The sequence below is a fragment of the Cherax quadricarinatus genome, chromosome 75 (assembly GCF_038502225.1).
Source record: "Cherax quadricarinatus isolate ZL_2023a chromosome 75, ASM3850222v1, whole genome shotgun sequence".
Lineage (NCBI taxonomy): Eukaryota > Metazoa > Arthropoda > Malacostraca > Decapoda > Parastacidae > Cherax > Cherax quadricarinatus.
Window position 1 is genome coordinate 13,098,893 of NC_091366.1, and position 20,047 is coordinate 13,118,939.

At 39.4% G+C, this 20,047-nt stretch overlaps 2 protein-coding genes across 4 annotated transcripts in view; one reads left to right on the top strand and one right to left on the bottom strand.

The window, feature by feature from the left end:
* LOC128691916 (uncharacterized) overlaps positions 1-20,047 on the bottom strand; it is a 129,947-nt gene that overhangs the window by 63,514 nt on the left and 46,386 nt on the right. For 2 of the 3 annotated variants that reach the window (XM_070101061.1, XM_070101060.1), the window contains one exon: positions 13,788-14,014. In XM_070101061.1, the coding sequence (XP_069957162.1) occupies positions 13,788-14,014 (227 nt within the window). Of the gene's footprint in view, positions 1-13,787; positions 14,033-20,047 lie in introns of all 3 variants that reach the window. The other variant, XM_070101059.1, reaches the window with a different exon arrangement.
* On the top strand, positions 5,774-12,545 carry LOC128691915 (uncharacterized). Its single transcript, XM_053780896.2, has 2 exons — positions 5,774-7,127; positions 8,882-12,545. Exons 1-2 carry the CDS (start codon positions 6,093-6,095, stop codon positions 9,170-9,172), a joined length of 1,326 nt encoding a protein of 441 aa, XP_053636871.2. The 5' UTR covers positions 5,774-6,092; the 3' UTR covers positions 9,173-12,545.

Sequence of the window (20,047 nt, forward strand, 5' to 3'; positions counted from 1 at the left end):
GGGTCCACAGGCCCTCTCAGAGACTTGTTCTCAGGGTCGCCAAAATTTAAAAAAAAAAAAAAAAAAAATTCTTTTGAAAAGATAGAGAATCTTTTCCCCGATCATAATGACACCAAAAGTATGAAATTTGATGGAAAACTTATGGAATTATGCTCCCGCGAAGTTAGCGGTCTCGACGATATTTACGCATCAGCGATTTTGCCCACTTTGAGCCCTATTTTCGGTCAATTCCAATGTACTAGTCGACAAAAATCATAACTATTTCGCTAGAACTCGATTTTTTTCTATCGAATGAGTACAAGAAACCACCAATTTACCCATTTCAACTATCCAGTACAGTGGTCAGAATTTAGCAATTTTGTCAATTTCACACAAATGTCAGATGATGCCAATTACCAAATAGGGTCCAGAATAAACAAGAAAGACATTCCTGGCACTAAAATAACATTTCCTCTGTTCATTAGTCACATCCCCAGGCCCTTCTTACATTTTTTTTGCTTTCCGCTTTGAATTTTTATTCTCACAAAAAAAAATAAGATTTACTGTTATGCAGACTACTGCATTAGTGTAGAAATGGTATAAATAATATCGGCGCACTTGTGAAAGAATATCAGACTCACCAGTTGACGTGTATTGGACGCTTAGCATGATTTGTTTACTTTTGAACTTTGGTAAAAATCGAACATTTCTGCTATTTTGAGCTCAATTTCAAGGTACTTTTCATTGTAAAACCAGTCAAAATCATCTCAATTTCTGTAATATGTCTTCCATTCTATACAATGAGACCAGGAAAACTAGAATACAACCATAAATACCATACGAAAATACAGTGCAAAGTCTCTGTTTTAATCCAAAAACACAGTCAAAGTTTTTTTTTTCTCATTAAGCACTGTGTGCTGCAGGATTTTTTTTATACTGCGCACACTGACCACATAGACCCATTCTCTCACTAGATTTGAAGGCACTAGAATTTATGCGTACTAGTATGTCACGGACACTGGTGCGTAAGCCGTACTAATACGTCCGAAACCCTGAAAGGGTTAAACAACCATGGTGACATTACACATCCCTGTCTAAGACCTACTTTTACTGGGAAGTAGTTTCCCTCTCTTCTACACACCCTAACCTGAGCCTATCCTCATAAAAACTCTTTACAGCATTTAGCAACTTACCACCTATTCCATATACATGTACAGTGGACCCTCGACCAATGATGGCATTGTCTAACGTTAAATCCGATTAGCGATACATTTTAACGCAAAAAAACTCGACCAATACGATTTGTTCCATTCGAGATGCGTCCACTTGTGGCCAGTGTTTACAAGCCAGCCAGCCACCGAGGTCCCATCCAAACATACAATCGGAACATTTCATATTATCACAGCGTTTTTAGTGATTGCACCTGCAAAATAAGTCACCATGGGCCCCAAGAAAGCTTCTATGCCAACCCTACAGCAAAAAGGGTGAGAATTACTATGGATATGAAGAAAGAGATCATTGCTAAGGGGTTGGAGGTTAGTGGGGAGGATGTGGAAGAGTTGGTGGAGGACGACAATGAACTAACCACTGATGAGCTGCTAGATCATCTTCAACAGCAAGAGGCCAGACCTGAGGAAACTGCTCCAGAGGAGGGGATAGAGAAAATGAGGAAGTTGCCTACTTCAAAGATTAAGGAAATGTGTGCAATGTGGCTTAAAGTGCAAACCTTTTTTAATGAAAATCACCCTGACACAGCTACTGCAAGCCATGTTGGCAACCTGTACACTGACAATGTTATGGCCCATTTTAGGAGTCTTAAAGGAACAGGAGGTACAGAGCTCTATAGACAGATATGTTGTGCGACAGAGGTCCAGTGACTCTCAAGCTGGTCCTAGTGGCATTAAAAGAAGGGAAGTAACCCCGGAAAAGGACTTGACACCTCAAGTCCTAATGGAAGGGGATTCCCCTTCTAAACACTAACACCATCCACACTCTCCCCTACTCCCATCCCATCAATCATCACCAGATCTTCAATAAAGGTAAGTGTCATGTAATTGTACATGTCTTCTTCAGTTTGTGTGTATTAAAATTAATATTTCATGTGGTAAAAAATTGTTTTTTTCAATACTTTGGGGTGTCAGGAACGGATCAATTTGATTTCCATTATTTCTTAGGGGAAAAATTAACTTGACTAACGATAATTTTGACTAACGATGAGCTCTCAGGAACGGATTAATATCGTTGGTCAAGGGTCCACTGTACTTGCAACATCAGCCACATTGCTCCCCTATCCACTCTATCATATGTTTTTTCTAAATCTATAAATGCAATAAAAACTTCCCTACCTTTATCTTAATACTGTTCACATATATGTTTCAATGTGAATGCTTGATCTACACATCCCCTACCCACTCTGAAACCACCTTGCTCATCTGCAATCCTACATTCTGTCTTACCTCTAATTCTTTCAATAATAACCCTACCGTACACTTTTCCTGGTATACTCAGTAAACTTATTCCTCTATAATTTTTACAATCTCTTCTGTCCCCCTTCCCTTTATATAAAGGGACTATACATGCTCTCTGCCAATCCCTGGGTACCTTCCCCTCTTTCATACATTTATTAAACAAAAATACCAACCACTTCACCACTATATCCCCCCCTGCTTTTAGCATTTCTGCCATGATCCCGTCAGTTCCAGCTGCTTTACCTCCTTTCATTCTACATAATGCCTCACGCACCTCTCCCACACTCATATCCTGTTCTTCTTCACTCCTAAAAGATGGTATACCTCCCTGGTCAGTGCATGAAATTACCGCTTCCCTTTCTTCGTCGACATTTAAAAGTTCCTCAAAATATTCTCGCCATCTACCAAAAACCTCCATCTCCCCATCTACTAACTCCCCTACTCTGTTTTTAACTGACAAATCCATTCGTTCCCTAGGCTTTCTTAACTTGTTTAACACGCTCCAAAATTTTTTCCTATTTTCATTAAAATTTCTTGACAGTGCCCCTCCCCCACACTCTCCTTTTGCACTCTCTCACCACTCTCTTCACCTTTCTTTTACTCTCCATATACTCTACTCTTCTTATAACACTTCTGCTTTGTAAAAACCTCTAATAAGCTAACTTTTTCTCTTTTATCACACCCTTTACTTCATCATTCCACCAATCACTCCTCTTTCCTCCTGCCCCCACCCTCCTATAACCACAAACTTCTGCCCCACATTCTAATACTGCATTTTTAAAACTATTCCAATCCTCTTCAACCCCCCACTACTCATACTTGCATCAGTCCACCTTTCTGCCAATAGTCGCTTATATCTCACCTGAACTTCCTCCTCCCTTAGTTTATACACTTTCACCTCCCTCTTACTTGTTGTTGCCATTTTCCTCTTTTCCCATCTACCTCTTACTCTAACTGTAGCTACAACTAAATAACGATCCAATATATCAGTTGCCCCTCTATAAACATGTACATCCTGGAGCCTACCCATCAACCTTTTATCCACCAATACATAATCTAACAAACTACTTTCATTACGTGCTACATCATACCTTGTATATTTATTTATCCTCTTCTTCATAAAATATGTATTACTTATTACCAAACCTCTTTCTACATAAAGACTGTAAACATAAAATACGAAGTTATAAAATATCAAAGAAAACGATGAAAAGATAGGTTGAGTTATATTCTTAATTTACAAAGTCTAGCAAAAATATTCTGGTATGTTTACTATAGCAGTTTTATTTACTTATTAAATATTTAGGGACAAGAGAAAACTGAAATGTAAAACATACCACAGATGAACTGTCAACACAGAATAAGACAAAAAATGGTACGATGATACCAACAAGAAATGGAAAAAGACACTTGTGTACAGTACAGAACATGTACTGCATAACCATTATAGATAAGGCTTGTCAGGGAGTGACCTCCAGGACGATGAACTCTGCTTGGGGAAAATTGTGGTCAGAATGTGTCCAAGGGAAGGATTTTGAAGGGTTTGGAGCTGACCCTGTCAACCCAATGCCTGTTGTGGAATGTACTGTGGCACTGGGGAACTCCATGGGGTTAGATGCGAGTGGCCAGGATATGGAAGAGTTGGTGGAGGACCACAGTGAAGAGCTAACCACTTAAGAGCTGCAAGAGCTTCATCTGCAACAGCAACAGACCACAGCTGAGGAAATTGTTTCACAGGAGGAGGAACAGAGAGGGAAGAAGGTGCCTTTTTCAAAGATTAAGGACATTTATGCAAAGTGGAGTGAGGTGCAAATGTTTGTGGAGGAACATCACTCTAACAAAGCTGTTGTAGCCCATGTCTGCGACATGTTCAATGACAATGCCTTGTCCCATTTTAGGCAAATCTTAAAGAGATGCCAGAAACAGAGCTCTCTGGAACAATTTTTTGAGCGACAGGGGTCCAGTGACTCTCAAGCTGGTACTAGTACCATTAAAAAAAACAAAGAAGGGAAGTAACCCCAGATAAGGACTTGGTACCTAAAGTCTTCATGGAAGGGGATTTCCCTTCCAAATACTAGTAACTTCCCATACCCCGGCCGGGATTGAACCCGCGGTCAGAGAGTCTCAAAACTCCAGACCGTCACGTTAGCCACTAGACCAGCTAGCCACAATAAGATTCGTCCAACTAGGTATATTTCTACACCATAGGAAGGTTAGCACAGGCACCACTGTGACCACAAATGCAAGTTTTTACAGACGAATCTCCAGCTAGCGTGGCCGTGATGAACTCTAGCTCAAGTCCCTTCACTGCCGTCAACATGACTCACGAAATCGTAATGACACAATTACAAACAAACCATACCATTCAATCCCGGCCGGGGTATGGTTTGTTTGCAATCGTGTCATTACGATTTCGTGAGTCACTAGTAACTTCTCCCTCTCCCCTCCTCTTGTCTTCCATACACCAACAAGAGTCTTCAATAAAGGTAAGTGTAATGTTGTTATTGCTTCATAGTGATTTGTCATTCTTTTCTGTATGTAAATCTATATTTTTTTGTTAATACTTTTGGGTGTCTGGAATAGATTAATTGGATTTACATTATTTCTTATGGGGAAAATGGTTTTGGTTTTCATGAATTTTGGTTTTCAGCAGACTCTCTGGAAGGGATTAATCACGAAAACCTAGGGTCCACTGTATTTGTTCACATTATTTTGTACTGCAACGTAAAATCAATAATTTAAAAAATAAATTAACACACCAATCATCTGCTGAGGCAGATGACCTGAAAAAGAAGCAACACTTTCACCATTATTCACCCCATCACTGTCTTGCCAAAGGCATGCCAATACTACAGTTCAAAACTGCAAAATATCCCCACCCCTCCTTAAGAGTGCAAGCACTGTACTGCCCACCTCCAGTATACCTAAGTCCAGCTAACTGACTTCCCGGAATCCCTACATAAATATTACCTTACTCACACTCAAACAAAAAAAACTAAGTGTAAAAAATACAGGCTTTCCTATGATTTACTACAGAGGTTGAGTGGGGACGGTGCAGTTCAGAGGATCATTTAAACTTTGATATTTGCACAATTCTAGCAAGACAGCTATTGAATCAATGATGGCAAATACATCATCTTTGTGCTCCACTATGTGGAAAATGAAAAATTTGGTATAAAAAATTACCCAAGCAAGACTGGAAAACATTTCACTAATAAGTAAAAAATAACATTAATGAGGACATGAAAGCATTAGCAGGAGAGCAGTATGTAAGCCTAGCTTTAAATAAGATTTACTAATCTTATCAAGTTATCATCTTCCTTATCAGTGAGTGTATAGCTGCCTTTGTGCTCATGAGCCATACTAGTCAACAACAATCCATAGCTCATGTAAACAGAAGCACTGCAAATACACTTTTTTCTAATAGTCAGATTACACTGTTCAGTACAAATTGAAAAGAGGTAAATGATGTCTGTGAAGCCTTCTTATCTCCTACAACCAGATGATTACCATTAATTCTTCATAAAAATTAATTTCTAAATTTCTCTGTGAGCAAACCCAGACGAAGTTAAGTGCATAATACGTCAGTGCTGATAAACCTGACTACTGGTGCAAAATAGATCTCCAGTCAGTAATTAAAACAAAATGTTTTTTATATACATTTTGCTGCTAACAGTTGGAAACATAGTGTGCCATCCTGAGAGAGTTATTGTTAAGCTAGCCAATGGTGGTACAAGTCGACCCATACTAGTGCAACCCTTTAAGCACAACCATGAACATCTGGTACAACCCCTGGAACACAACCATGAGCCTCCTAGTATTTCCACAACAATAGACAAAAACCTGGTCCCAGTCCCTCAAGCCTTAACTCAAGGACAACCACATAAAGAAGAGAATAAAGGTAAGGCAGTAGAGTTTGAGAAAGGAACAAATTCTTTGCAGAAAATTGTCAATGATTCAGATACAGCACCACACAATACTGATGTGGATAGAAAAGGTGCACAAGAAAAATATTTGCAGAATCATACTCAAAAAAGTGTGGTAACATCTCAAAGGGGGTCAGCAAATGACAAAGTATACAGTGAACATACAACTCACAGTGTTACAATTGCTGAAGTCAACTCCTTTTATATAGATATAAATGGGGAAGATAACCTTAGGGAAGGCAGAGACATTGATGAAAATATAGAAGTCCTTAGTATTAAAATGATCACTCCCCAAACAACCGTCAAAAGCACAAAAGAAATACTGACTACAAAAATACCACATACACCTAAAATTCCCTTGGAGCAAACAAGCACCCCACAAAGCACAAGGGATGCAGGCGTCTCACCATCGATGGCACCTCCCGAGCTTCCCTGTCATGAGTCGTGCATTGCAGCTCTAAACAAAACAATATTATACGGGGACACCAGCTTAGTACTCAGCCAAGGCTCGGACCTGACGCTTGTCTGCGAACTTCCACTTAATGTGAGTCTTTATAGGGAGAATCTCATCTGGCTCTTCCATCCCAACAACAGCCCTGAAGGTCAATGTTCTCTCACCACACAAGAATTCCTCCCCTCTTGTTATGGATTCCAAAGCATTAAGAACACTGATGACCGCAATGCTACCTTCCTCAGAGAAACCATCACACTGAGCAATATCCAGACTAATCATACAGGTCAATATATGTGTCAGGTGAGTCCTGCTCTAGCCTAATATAGGTACCAACAAGTTGTATGCAATTCTTACTTTGTACTGTCGATCTTTTACTTGCTATAATGGTAATTTAACTTTATTATTACAATAGATCATCTCTTATCCAGCAATTGTAGAGCACCTGTATCGATAGTGCAGAACAGGAATGAGCAAAAAATAAGGACCCCCCAAAAAAAAACATGCAATTATCCAATTTTTTTAATAATCAGGGCAAGCTTTTCCTGATGGAACCAGGTACTTGATGCTCTACCGTAATATGTACAGAAATGTCAGATTATTACCAGATTCTGTTAATACTAATTCATCTGAAAAACATGCAAGATGTATTAAATTCCTCATCACAACTGTTATAACTTCAACTATACAGCACCCTGCTTGGGTGGGAGATGGCCAGTGCATTAAAAAATAAAAAATTATAATCTTTATATCAAACAGAACATACTGTTAACCTGTCACTGTAATGGTCAAGGGAGGTGCCCCCTCATTTCCAATCCTAGTGCAGAACTGTGTATCTCATGATAAAAACAAATGTATGAATACATCCAAATATCCAATGCCTCTCCCTCTCTTGCTTCTCTCTTTCTCCCACTACCTCTTCATCTTTATCACCACCTCCAAGCATTCCCTCCTGTACAAATATGTAATATATACATGTTAATGTTTTCTTAAGCCTTACCCCCCACCTTTATTCTTTCTAATTTATGTGGTCTGGTCTGAGACCAGATCACATAAATTAGAAAGGAAATTCAGGTATAACCTGAATAAGGCTTTTTTAAGACCCACACAGGAGAGTAAAGCAGTGTATACTGAATAAACATAAACAGTTGTAATATATATCTTTCCTCTTGTAGGCTCATGAAAAAAAGAAAAAACCAGCAATCCTGCAAGTACAAAACACAACAAAAGGCTTCAGCTTCCCATTCATGTAATGACACCAGCACTCGCCTGGATAGTTGCTGTCTACCAGAACGGGCAAACTCATTCTTTGCTGTCATTCCAGAAGAACACACAGACAATAACAATTGTAGTCATACACCAAAACACAGCATCCCCACCCATCCCTCAGTGTAAATGCTCAATTGTACTTCTAGCCTCCAAAACTCAAGTCTGGCTTGCTGGGTTCCTGAATCGCTTCAAAGACGCTACATTTTTCCTAGTCCAAGAGCACATACTTACATTCCTGTTGGAGGCAAAAGCCTCCTACATCTCAAAACAATTTACACATACTTCTTCAAACCTTCCTGAGACACCTTCCATCTTTCATCCATCCCAGATTTCTACACCCTTTTAATCCATCATTTCTAAGAGACCAAATCATTTCAACAAAGGTATTATTTTACCACATCAGCTATTTCCCACCAAAGTATGGTGACACAGAAAGGAAAGCAGTCACCATCATTCAATCAACAGCTATCTTGCCAGAAATATGCAGACTTCACAATTCAACTGACTCTCCAAAGTGCAACATCCCCACCCATCCTTCATAGTGCAGGCACTATACATCCCATTTCCAGGACTCAAGTCTGACTAACAGGTTACCCAGAGTCCCTTCGTGAATGTTACTTGCTCACACTCCAACTTGTCTCTGCTCACCCTTATCTATTAAGACAGCTTTTCCACTAACATAAATTGAGGGAGGTAGACTTCTTCAGTAAATGTTCTAAGAATAATACACAGTACATAAGTTTTAAAAAATGGGGTTAAGCAATAATACCCTCCACTTCCTTTTACAGGTGCAACTAACGTGTTGCTTAAACAGTAAAGAGCACACCATGAGTCAAGAACGCATTCTCTACGTAAGAGTGTGGATATCCAACTACATCCTTGATCTAGCCGTGACTGGGACCGTGGCTGCAGCACTCCTGCTGCTTGTAGTCGCAGTCACCTACTATTTAACTCAACGTCAACACGACGATTATGCTATTGTTGAAGACATGAGAGATATCAAACCATCAACAGTGCTCCACATGCCATTAATTGATGACCAAGATAATGACAGCTTTGATAGTAACTTTGATGAATAAAACTAGTGCTTATTAATGCAGTGTAATAACCTACATTAACTAAGGATTGTGTTCATCTAGTTAACTAAGGTACTTTATGATTCTGTAAAGCTTTAACCTTTGCCCCTAACATAATCTTCCTCTTACTCATATAAGAAATGTACTGCTTACAAGGACATGCCACTTTTTTTTTTTTTTTTTTTTTTTTTTTTGACATGTACAGCAGACCCCTGGTTTTCGTAATTAATTCATTCCAGAAGGTTGGCCAAAATCTGAAATGGTCGCAAACTGAAGTAATATTTCCCATAAGAAATAATGTAAATCCAATTAATCCATTTCAGACACCCAAAATTATTAACAAAAAATACATTCTATAGAGAATAACTCTAGTTTTACATACAGAAAACAATGAGGAATAACTATAAATGACTAACTTTAATGATAAATGAACATTACATGTATATACCTTTATTGAAGACTCTTGTTGGTGAGTAGTATTCATTTGTGGTCCCAGACGGACTACATCCCAGGTATATACTTACCGGCTACATACACTGTGGCCTACAGCCATATTATTACCATCGGCATACCATGTTCACTGAGTTTAATCGTATCTAACAACTACCTTTAGATGCCATCATAAACAAAGGGAGAAGTAATGAATAATTGATGCTGAGAACTGTAAACAAAAGCAGAGTGTTAAGGGGAGTGACTGGGCCAAATGCAGATTCATATGTTTTCTCTGAAGCCGGACCAGAGAAAATGTAATGTTTACCTTCCACAAACTACCATCCCTGGATAGCATATAAATATTGCATGTTTATATACTACGTGTAATGTTTTTCTTATATAATTTTGAAGAAAATATCATAGATGGATTAATGAAAATGTCTACATTAATGTAAAATAAGACATGTAATGTGCCCAAGAGTGATTATTATTGCGTACTATTAGGATTACTATGGCGTTAAGACTAGAGGGACACTCTTAGTGAACGAGTAACAAAGGCATGTTTATATGCTATGTAATGTGTTTCTTATAGTATAATTTTGAAGAAAATATCATAGATGAATTAATGAAAAATGTCTATATTAATCTAAAGTAAGACATCTAATGTTCCCAAGAGTGAGTCACAAACGTATGAGCAGCCCAGGAGCACACATCCGATACCAACGATTTCCAAGCGGATGTACGAAACCCGGGGGAAAATTCCACTAAAAAAAGTGATCAAAATCCAAATTGTACGATTTCCACACCGGCCGAAAATCTGGGGTCCACTGTGCTCAAATATTGAGGACACTGTGTAATTATGAAGATTGACTATAATTATTTTTTCCACATTTCTCAAATAGAATTACATTCAAGAAGACACCATTTTTTGTAATTTTTTATTACACTATGAATTAACCCTTAAACTGTCCAAAGGTAGATCAACGTTCACATGCATACCGCTCTGAATATTTTTGGAAAAAAAAAAAAAAAATTAAATTAACCATTTCAGGGTCCGTCCCGTAGATCTACAGCTTTACGTTCAGGGTCCAAACCGTAGATCTACATCATGAGCTCAGCTCACTCTGATAAACTGTGAGTGGTACATTTGGGCCTAGATATGAGAGAATACATCTATGTGGTATGTGTGCACCACATAAAACAGATCCTGCAGCACACTGTGTATAATGAGAGAAAAAAAAATGAAATCATGATTTTTCGATTAAAACAGCGACTTTGCAGTGTTTTCTCGTATGTTTTTTATAGTTGTATTTGCGATTTCTTGGTCTCATTTGATAGAATGGAAGACATATTACAGAAATAGAGATGATTTTGATTGGTTTTAGCACTGAAAATGGCTTGAAACTGAGCTCAAAGTAGCAGAAATGTTAAATTTTTGCCGACATTCAAGAGTAAACAAACGACCTCACACGTCTAATACACGCCAGCTGGTGGGTCTAATATGCATTCACAAATATGGAGATGACATTTATACAATTATTACAGTATTGCATAACAGTAAATCTTCTATTTTTTGGTGTGAATAAAAATTAATTATGTGAATAAAAAATAAAAATGGAATTTATTTGTAAAGCCTCAAAACATAACTAATGAACAGAGGAAATGATAGTTTAGTTCCAGGAATACCTACATTGTTTATTCTGGACCCTATTTTGAAATTGGAATATTTTGAACTTTGTGTTAAATTGGCCAAATTAACAATTTCCGATCACTTTAATTTGTAGTTGAAACAGTTGACTTGGCGATTTCTTGTGCTCAATCGATAGAATAGAAGTAATACTAGTGAAATAGCTAAGAATTTGGTTGACTGGAATAATGTAATTGGCCTAAAATGGGAGTCAAAGTCGGCAAAATCGCCGATTCGTAAATATCGCTTACACATGAAAATTCGCGAGAGCATAATTTCGTCAATTTTCCATCAAATTTCGTACTTTTTGTTTCATTACCTTCACAAAAAGATTCTCTACCATTTCATAAGAAAAAATAACAAATTTTTTTTTGGAAAATTCTTGGACACTGGGGCACCACTTCAGATTTGGGCCTTGGACCCTGAAGGGGTTAAGAGCCCATTTTTCCTGGCACCCCCAAATTCAAATCTGTGCACAGACAGTGCACAGACTCATTCTCTCATGTCTAGGCAACTCAGGCTTATCATGCCAAGGTTAAAAGCATGTAAAATAAAATGCAGATCTACGATAGGAGAGCTATACATGTGAATGTTGATCTATGTTTGGACAGTTAAAGGGTTAATAAGTAAATGTGTTTTCTGTTAATTAATCCAGACTTACATTATAAAAATAATATATAATACTGACAAAGTGGTGAGTTAGAAATGTACAACATAGGGGCATATCTTTATTTTGAAGACTTTCAAAAGATGTCATTTTGAAGACTTTCAAAAGATGTCTTCAAAATAAAGATACTGATGTGTTGCATGCATGTCTAATTCATTAACCCAGGCCTGGTGGTGGATCATTACCTGATCAACCAGCCTGTTACTGCCGGGAACACGCAAACCAACATACGAACTGCAACCCAGCTGGTCAGTTAGACATGATAATGATGATAGTTTATTCTAACAACTTTTTTTTTAAAAACTGTTCAGAGATCTAGTCCCATACCCCCATTATTTGGTTCCCATACCCTCATTATTTGGTTCCCATACCCCTAACAATTAGAGTAGACCTAGTAACAACTCAGAAAAACAGACCAGGTGCAAGGTGGGGAAGGCCCCCTACCCTTCCTCAGAAAAAACACCAAAAAAAATAAATATTTCTGCCATTTTTGGGCCTGAAATAGGCCCCAAAATGGCCACTAGTATGCCTTTTAATCTTTGAATTGCCACCAATAAACAGAATAAAATTACTATATCTAAAAAGAAAAAGTTTCACTTTTCCTTTCAGGTCACCCTGCCTCAGTGGGATACAGCCAGTGTGTTTAAAAACAGACAATAAAACCATGAAAATCACTCTGAAAAGAAAAGCCTCAAAAAAGCCATTATAATGCAAACATGGGTCAGAGGTTAGCTATTCCCATCATAAAAACATAAAGGATAAACACTGCACCAGGCCTATTGGCCTATACTAAGGAGGTCCAACCTTCACAAATACATCCCACTAACAGAATATTTGCCCAACCCATTTTCAACGCTACCCAAGCAATAAGCATGATGCATGATTTCTTTCATAATTTGAATGAAGTTTGTAGCCTCTGTCCACTGAAACTGTACTTCATCCCCAGAGTGTGTCACAGGGGTTAAGTCTCAGTTCCTAGCCCAGGTTTGCAGGTTCAATTTCTCCTGGCTTTGCTAAACTCTCACAAGGCAACTGTAAAAATGTAAATGAATGACAGCTAAGTCCAAAAAAACTCCAGGATTAAAAAGCAATACAAAAGCTGAACAATTTAGGTAATTTGTTAAAAACAATTTGTGGAGAAATATTAAGATTTCATACTGATAGCTACTTCCCTGCTCAAAGCACTAAGACATAAACGTTGATCCCACTGACGTAAATTAACGTGATACAGTGAAAGGATTAAAGGGTTAAATTTCACACATGAGGGGAATTATACCAGCACTCTTGACTGTCGTCAAGAGGAAACCTGGTAAATTTAAGTCGGTTCCTAATGAGCCTGGCTGTACTGCATACACTGGACTGCATTCAATTAGACCCAACAAGAACAAAAGGCACAATACCATGACTGCAACAATACACAAATAACCAGCGTATAGTAGAGACTTATGACAACATTTCGGTTCAACTTAGACCATTTACAAGTCACACTCTTGTGTTAGTATGGCTTTATATGGTCGAAGTCGAACTAAAACGTCATAGTAAGCTTCTCTCTCCTATGTGCAGGTTACTTGCACACAGGAGAGATAAAGAAGGAGGCCTGGTCTGGGAGAACACTACAGGGGCAGTGACCCCCAAAAGAGTCTTCATGCAACCTTCAGGATTACTGTACTTACTATTTCATCTTAGATTCCATTCTGCTATTCTTCCACTCTATAAAGAAAAACTTGATAGAGAATGTGAGTATAAGGATGTACAAGAGAGTGTAAGCATGCGAGTGCTTGTATGTTCCTAAGTGTCCATGTATACACATGCACTAGTTACTTTATACATACCTGTCTTCTCATCAATAACATTCTTCAGCCTCTTTATTTCACTACGTGCTGAATTCAACTTCTTCTCCAGAATCTCCACGAGGTTGGTATCGACCTTTTCCTTTAGAGACAAAATCTGGTGCTTCTGCTGTTCTATGGTGAAGAGATGATTGTTTTCCTGATTCTCCGCTTTCTCTCTTCTCTTCATCTCCTCCTCCACAGTTTTCTCCATTTGGCGCAATTTAGCTCTGTTAAAAAACAAAACGCTGAGTGATACAACTTGTATGTTATATCTCCTCATAGTTCCGGGGATCCTCATCCCCGCGGCTGGGTCTTTGACCAGGCATCCTAATTTTGAAATGAAATACACCATTTACAAGAATAAAAACTATTAAGAAACACGTGCAAGTGGATACTGAACACACGTAAAAGTTTTGTGGGAATTACCTGCTATCTTATATATACACAAGACAGCAATCCTGCCCGAGTTCAAATTATGAAACAAGTTTCCATTTGACATTCATATGAGAGGATGGTAGTACCTACTAGGATGATTGGTCTACCAACTTACAGCTTGCTGAGAGATTCAAGTAAGAATAAACTTCCTATGAGTGGAGAAGAATTCTTCCTCCGTAAGCCATGTTGTAAGAGGTGGCTAAAATGCTGGGAGCAATGGACTAGTAACCCCTTCTGTATAAATTATTAAATGTTAAAAGAAGGAAACTCTGTTCTTTTTTTGGATCACCCTGCCTCAGTGGCCAATGTGTTGAGAACAACATAAAAGTTCCTACACATCTCTCAAAGGTTTACAAGGTAGTAACCCATACAATGGAGGACTCTGCCCAATGAGAAACACAGCAGGAAAGAAACTAGCCATAGATAATAGTAAGTGTTAAGTTTATTCCGTATATTCACAAAAGAAATAAAGGTACCTGAGGGTTGTCAGAGAAAGCATAGTTCCTTTATATAGAGAAAAAGGGAGCAAGAGAGAGAGAGAGAGAGAGAGAGAGAGAGAGAAAGAACTATAGAAAATAAGGAAATGTTGTAGTTAAAGGAGTGAGTACAGTAATTTCACTGCGATATCAGAACACTTCTGGAAAGACGGCAACTGAGTGAATGTTGATGAATGTGTTTTCTTCTTTGGGTTAACCTGCCATGGCAGAAAACAGCCATCAAGGTAAAAACAATTCTATTGATTATGTTGAGTAAAGCGCATGGTAGAATTATTATTGAAAGAGTTACGATAATACAAAAAGTATGATTACAAGAGTAAAAGGAAGATTTAGGAAGGGTGGGAGATGAATAGACCAAGTGCTGACAGGGAAGCAAATAAGCAAACAATATTTTACAAAATGGTGCACAATTATTTGTTGCAGTAATGAATTTAGAAAAGCCATATGATAGGATAATAGAAGAGCAACACTGCAAATGTATGGAATAAGTGACAAGTTACTAAAAACAGCAGAGTTTTAATGCAGACAATGGGGCTAAGGTTAGAGTATGTAGAAAAATGGGCAGTCCTATTTCCCAGTAAAAAAGGCCTTAGACATGGATGTGTGATATCACCATGGTTATAATACACCTTGGTTGTTCGACAGTCTCACACAAAGTGGCAGTTATCACAGCTGGTTTTTTGTCTTTTGGCATGTAAAAGGAAATTATAAGTAAAAATAGAAAAGAGCAAAGTGATTACTCAGGGTAACAATAAATTTAGGCAATGATAAATTAAAATCTCAGATTGGAGGGAGGGAGGGAGGGAGGCAGTACAGAGAGAGAAAAAATATTTAGATAGCTGGGAGAGAATATGTCAGCAGATGGGTCTGTGAAGGATGATGTGAACCATAAAATACATGAAGGGAAAAATGGTGGGTGGTGTGTTGAGGCATCTGTAGAAAGAAAGAAGAGTGTCTATGGATGCAAAAGAGGGAATGTACTAGAATATAGCAGTACCAACATTTTTATATGGGTGTGAAGCATGGGTTTTGAACACTGCAGCAAGAAGGCTAGAGGCAGTAGAGGTGTCATGTTTGAGTGCAACGTGTGGTGTGAATATCATGCACAGGACTCAGTGCATAGAAATTAAAAGAGCATAGGATCACCAAGGGTATAGCTGAGCAGACTGAGTTCTTTAGGTTCTTGAGGCATGTAGAGAGGATGGAGACAGATAGGATGACAGAGGAGTATAATCTGGGTAGGATGACAGGAAGGGTAGGTGTCATCCCAGAAATGGGTGGAGGGAGGGGCTGAAAGAGGTTCTGAGTGCTTGGGGTTTTAACTTCAACTTCCAGCAGTCTTGTGTGAGGAAGGCAACAAGTGATTAACTGATGTGCTGGTGGTGTGTGAGCAAAGTAACATTTATGAAGGGATGCGAGAGAAACCAGTTAGCCAGCCTCGAGTCCTGGAGGTGGAAAGGGCAGTGCTTGCACTCTGCAAGATGGGTGGGGATGTTGCAGTCAGAGGGATATCTGAACTGAGATGTCAGCACACATTTGGAAAGACAGCAACTGAATGAATAATAATGAATGTATTTTCTTTCTTTGGGTCACTTTGCTTTGGTGGGAGATATCTGTTAAGGTAAAAAACGAAAGACACAGTGGTACCCCGAGTTTCAGCCATAATTCATTCCAGAAGGCTATTCGAGTGTCTTTACCGAATGAATTTGTTTCCATAAGGAATAATGTAAATTAGATTAGTCCGTTTCAGACCACCAAAAATACTTACAATACAGTGGACCCCCGGTTAACGATTTTAATCCGTGCAAGAGGGCTCATCGTTATGCGAAATAATCGTTATGCGAATGAATTTTCCCCATAAGAAATAATGGAAATAAAATTAATCCGTGCAAGACGCCCAAAAGTATGAAAAAAATTTTTTTTTACCACATGAAATGTTAATTTTAATACACACAAACTGAAAAAGGCATGCACAATTACATGACACTTACTTTTATTGAAGATCTGGTGATGATTGATGGGATGGGAGGAGGGGAGAGCATTATCTTCTTACTGTTTAGAAGGGGAATCCCCTTCCATTAGGACTTGAGGTAGCAAGTCCTTTTCTGGGGTTACTTCCCTTCTTCTTTTAATGCCACTAGGACCAGCTTGAGAGTCACTGGACCTCTGTCGCACAACAAATCTGTCCATAGAGCTCTGTACCTCCCGTTCCTTCAAGACTTTCCTAAAATGGGCCATAACATTGTCATTGAAATAGTCACAAGCACGGCTTGCAACAGCTGTGTCAGGGTGATTTTCATCTATAAAGGTTTGCAGTTCAACCCACTCTGCACACATTTCCTTAATCTTTGAAGTAGGCACAATGGATTCCACAACTGGCATAGGCTTCTCAGGGTTAGCCCCAAACCCTTCAAAATCTTTCTTAATTTCCATACTAATTCTCACCCTTTTTACCACAGGGTTGGCACTAGAAGCTTTCTTGGGGCCCATGGTCACTTATTTTCCAGAAACAGCACCGAAAATACTGTAATAATACGAAATATTCCGAGTGTATGCTTGGATGTTACCGCGGAGGCTGGCTGGTAAACAATGGGACGGAGCGGCACATGTGAGGCTGGCTGAGGGCACATTGGACGCGTCTCGGACGAAAATCGGTATGCGGGTTTTTAATCGGTATGCGCGGCAAAAATTTTGCGATAAAAGTAATCGTTATGCGGAAAAATCGCTATGCGATGCCATCGTTATGCGGGGGTCCACTGTACTTACAATAATACACTTATATAATTGTTCGAGTTGGGAGCTGTAAGAAACTCGGGGTACCACTGTATAGTACATTATGGGGTTACAGCAAGGAGGAGGGAGGGAGAGGAGGGAGGAGAGAGAGAGAGAGAGAGAGAGAGAGAGAGAGAGAGAGAGAGAGAGAGAGAGAGAGAGAGAGGGAGGGAGGGAGGGAGGGAGGGAGGGAGGGAGGGAGGGAGGGAGGGAGGGAGGGAGGGAGGGAGGGAGGGAGGGAGGGAGGGAGGGAGGGAGGGAGGGAGGGAGGGAGGGAGGGAGGGAGGGAGGGAGGGAGGGAGGGAGGGAGGGAGGGAGGGAGGGAGGGAGGGAGGGAGGGAGGGAGGGAGGGAGGGAGGGAGGGAGGGAGGGAGGGAGGGAGGGAGGGAGGGAGGGAGGGAGGGAGGGAGGGAGGGAGGGAGGGAGGGAGGGAGGAGGAGGAGGAGGAGGAGGAGGAGGAGGAGGAGGAGGAGGAGGAGGAGGAGGACCTGATGGGAGATATTGTGTTTGAGGCAAGTGTGTGGTGCAAAAAAATATGCAGAGAATTCAGAACACAGAGATTAGAAATAAAATTCAGAAGACTGAGGAGGATTTCTTAAGGTGGTATGGACAGAGATGATGGAGAAAAAATATGACAACTAATTGGGTATATAAATCTGGGAAAGAGGGAAAGGGGTCATACAGAGGAAGGCTTGGAGGAAAGGAGGTTAGAGTGTTATGGTGTTAGATCAGTCGGAATGGAGGAAAGTGGTTTCCAGTACTTGTCGAGTTGTTGGAGCATGAGGAAGGTAACATTTATGAAGAGATTCAGGGGAAACCAGGCCAGTTAGCCAGATTCAAGTCCTGGAGGCAGCTAATACAGTGCCTGTACTCTAACACACAGGTGATGTTGGCACACTTCTTGTAAGATAGTGACCGAATGAATGAATGAACCTCCCTACCTTGGTGGGAGACAATGTTGAAAAAATGTATGTAAATGAAAGACATGTACAACTAGAACATTTATCGAGATGTTTTGCTCAGAGAAGCTTCATTAATCTAAAACAGTGATGGAAAAAACAAAAGTTAAATAGTAGCCAAAAAGGTGGCATCAGGTGCAGAGGGGAGGACCACTACTCATCTGCATCAGGTGCAGAGGGGAGGACCACTACTCATCTGAGTGTAGATAAGTAGTCATCATTACTTCCAACACAATTAAGGACCTAATTACGAAGGAAGACATCAGACTCACCAAATCTGTAACGGGTGTAGAGTACATGTAATCACTCATGGCAGATATGAAAATATACAATATATATGGGAGAAATTTGTAGGAGCCTGGAACATGTAGAAGAGTACAAATATGTGTAGTAGGGATAGCTAGAACAATGCTTCTATCAGCCACAGTAACCCCAACAATCACTTTATGAGGTTTAACGAGTCCAGACTTATCATCGGTGAGGAAGATAACATAGATAAACATAGACAACTGAAATCTGCGGTTATTGTAACAACCAACACTCACCCACAACATTGATTCTGCATTGCATAAATTGATTCTGCACTGAAGTCTCATAAACAGTGGTCTGCTCTTCTGCATCTGACCCCACCTCTTTTGTTCACTACATAATCTGTTTATTTCCATCTCTGTACTGGACTGATAAAGAACTTGTGAGCAAATTGTCTAAATAAATATCCTATAACTACACATATCTTACATTGTATCTGCCAGCACTGGATGGACAGCAGCAGCAATATGACTACCTCTATCACTCCCTCTCTCATATCATATCTAACAACACTACGTAGGCAACAGCAACAACACTGCCTCCCTCGCTCACACACTCTCACACAGTATCTGACAACGCTAGATGGACAGCAGTAGCAATATGACTGCCTCCATCATTCCCACTATTATACCATATCTGACAACACTACACAGGCAGAAGTAACAAGATTGACTCCCTCTCAGAACTCATCAAAGGTATATGCCACATATCAACCACTGAACACATATTGGTGCTTCTCAACTTGCAATGATTCGACTTATGATATTTCGACCTTACAATGGTGCAAAAGTAATTACTTTGGAGATAGAATTTAAGATAATTATCCAGCATGAAGGCAGCAAATCCTTAACTTGCATTCACTTATTTACTTATCAATACTGGTACGTATTTAGTTAGTTACAGTAATTATTTATATACTTATTTAGTGAGTAGTTGTTTATTTACAGTATTTTTTTTTTTTAACAAGTCAGCCGTCTCCCACCGAGGCAGGGTGACCCAAAAAGAAAGAAAATCCCCAAAAATAAAATACTTTCATCATTCAACACTTTCACCTCACTCACACATAATAACTGTTTTTGCAGAGGTGCTCAGAACACAACAGTTTAAAAGCATATATGTATAAAGAAACACAACATATCCCTCCAAACCGCTAATATCCCAAAACCCCTCCTTTAGAGTGCAAGCATTGTACTAACCATTTCCAGGACTCAAGTCCGGCTATATAAAAATAACCGGTTTCCCTGAATCCCTTCACTAAATATTACCCTGCTTACACTCCAACAGATCG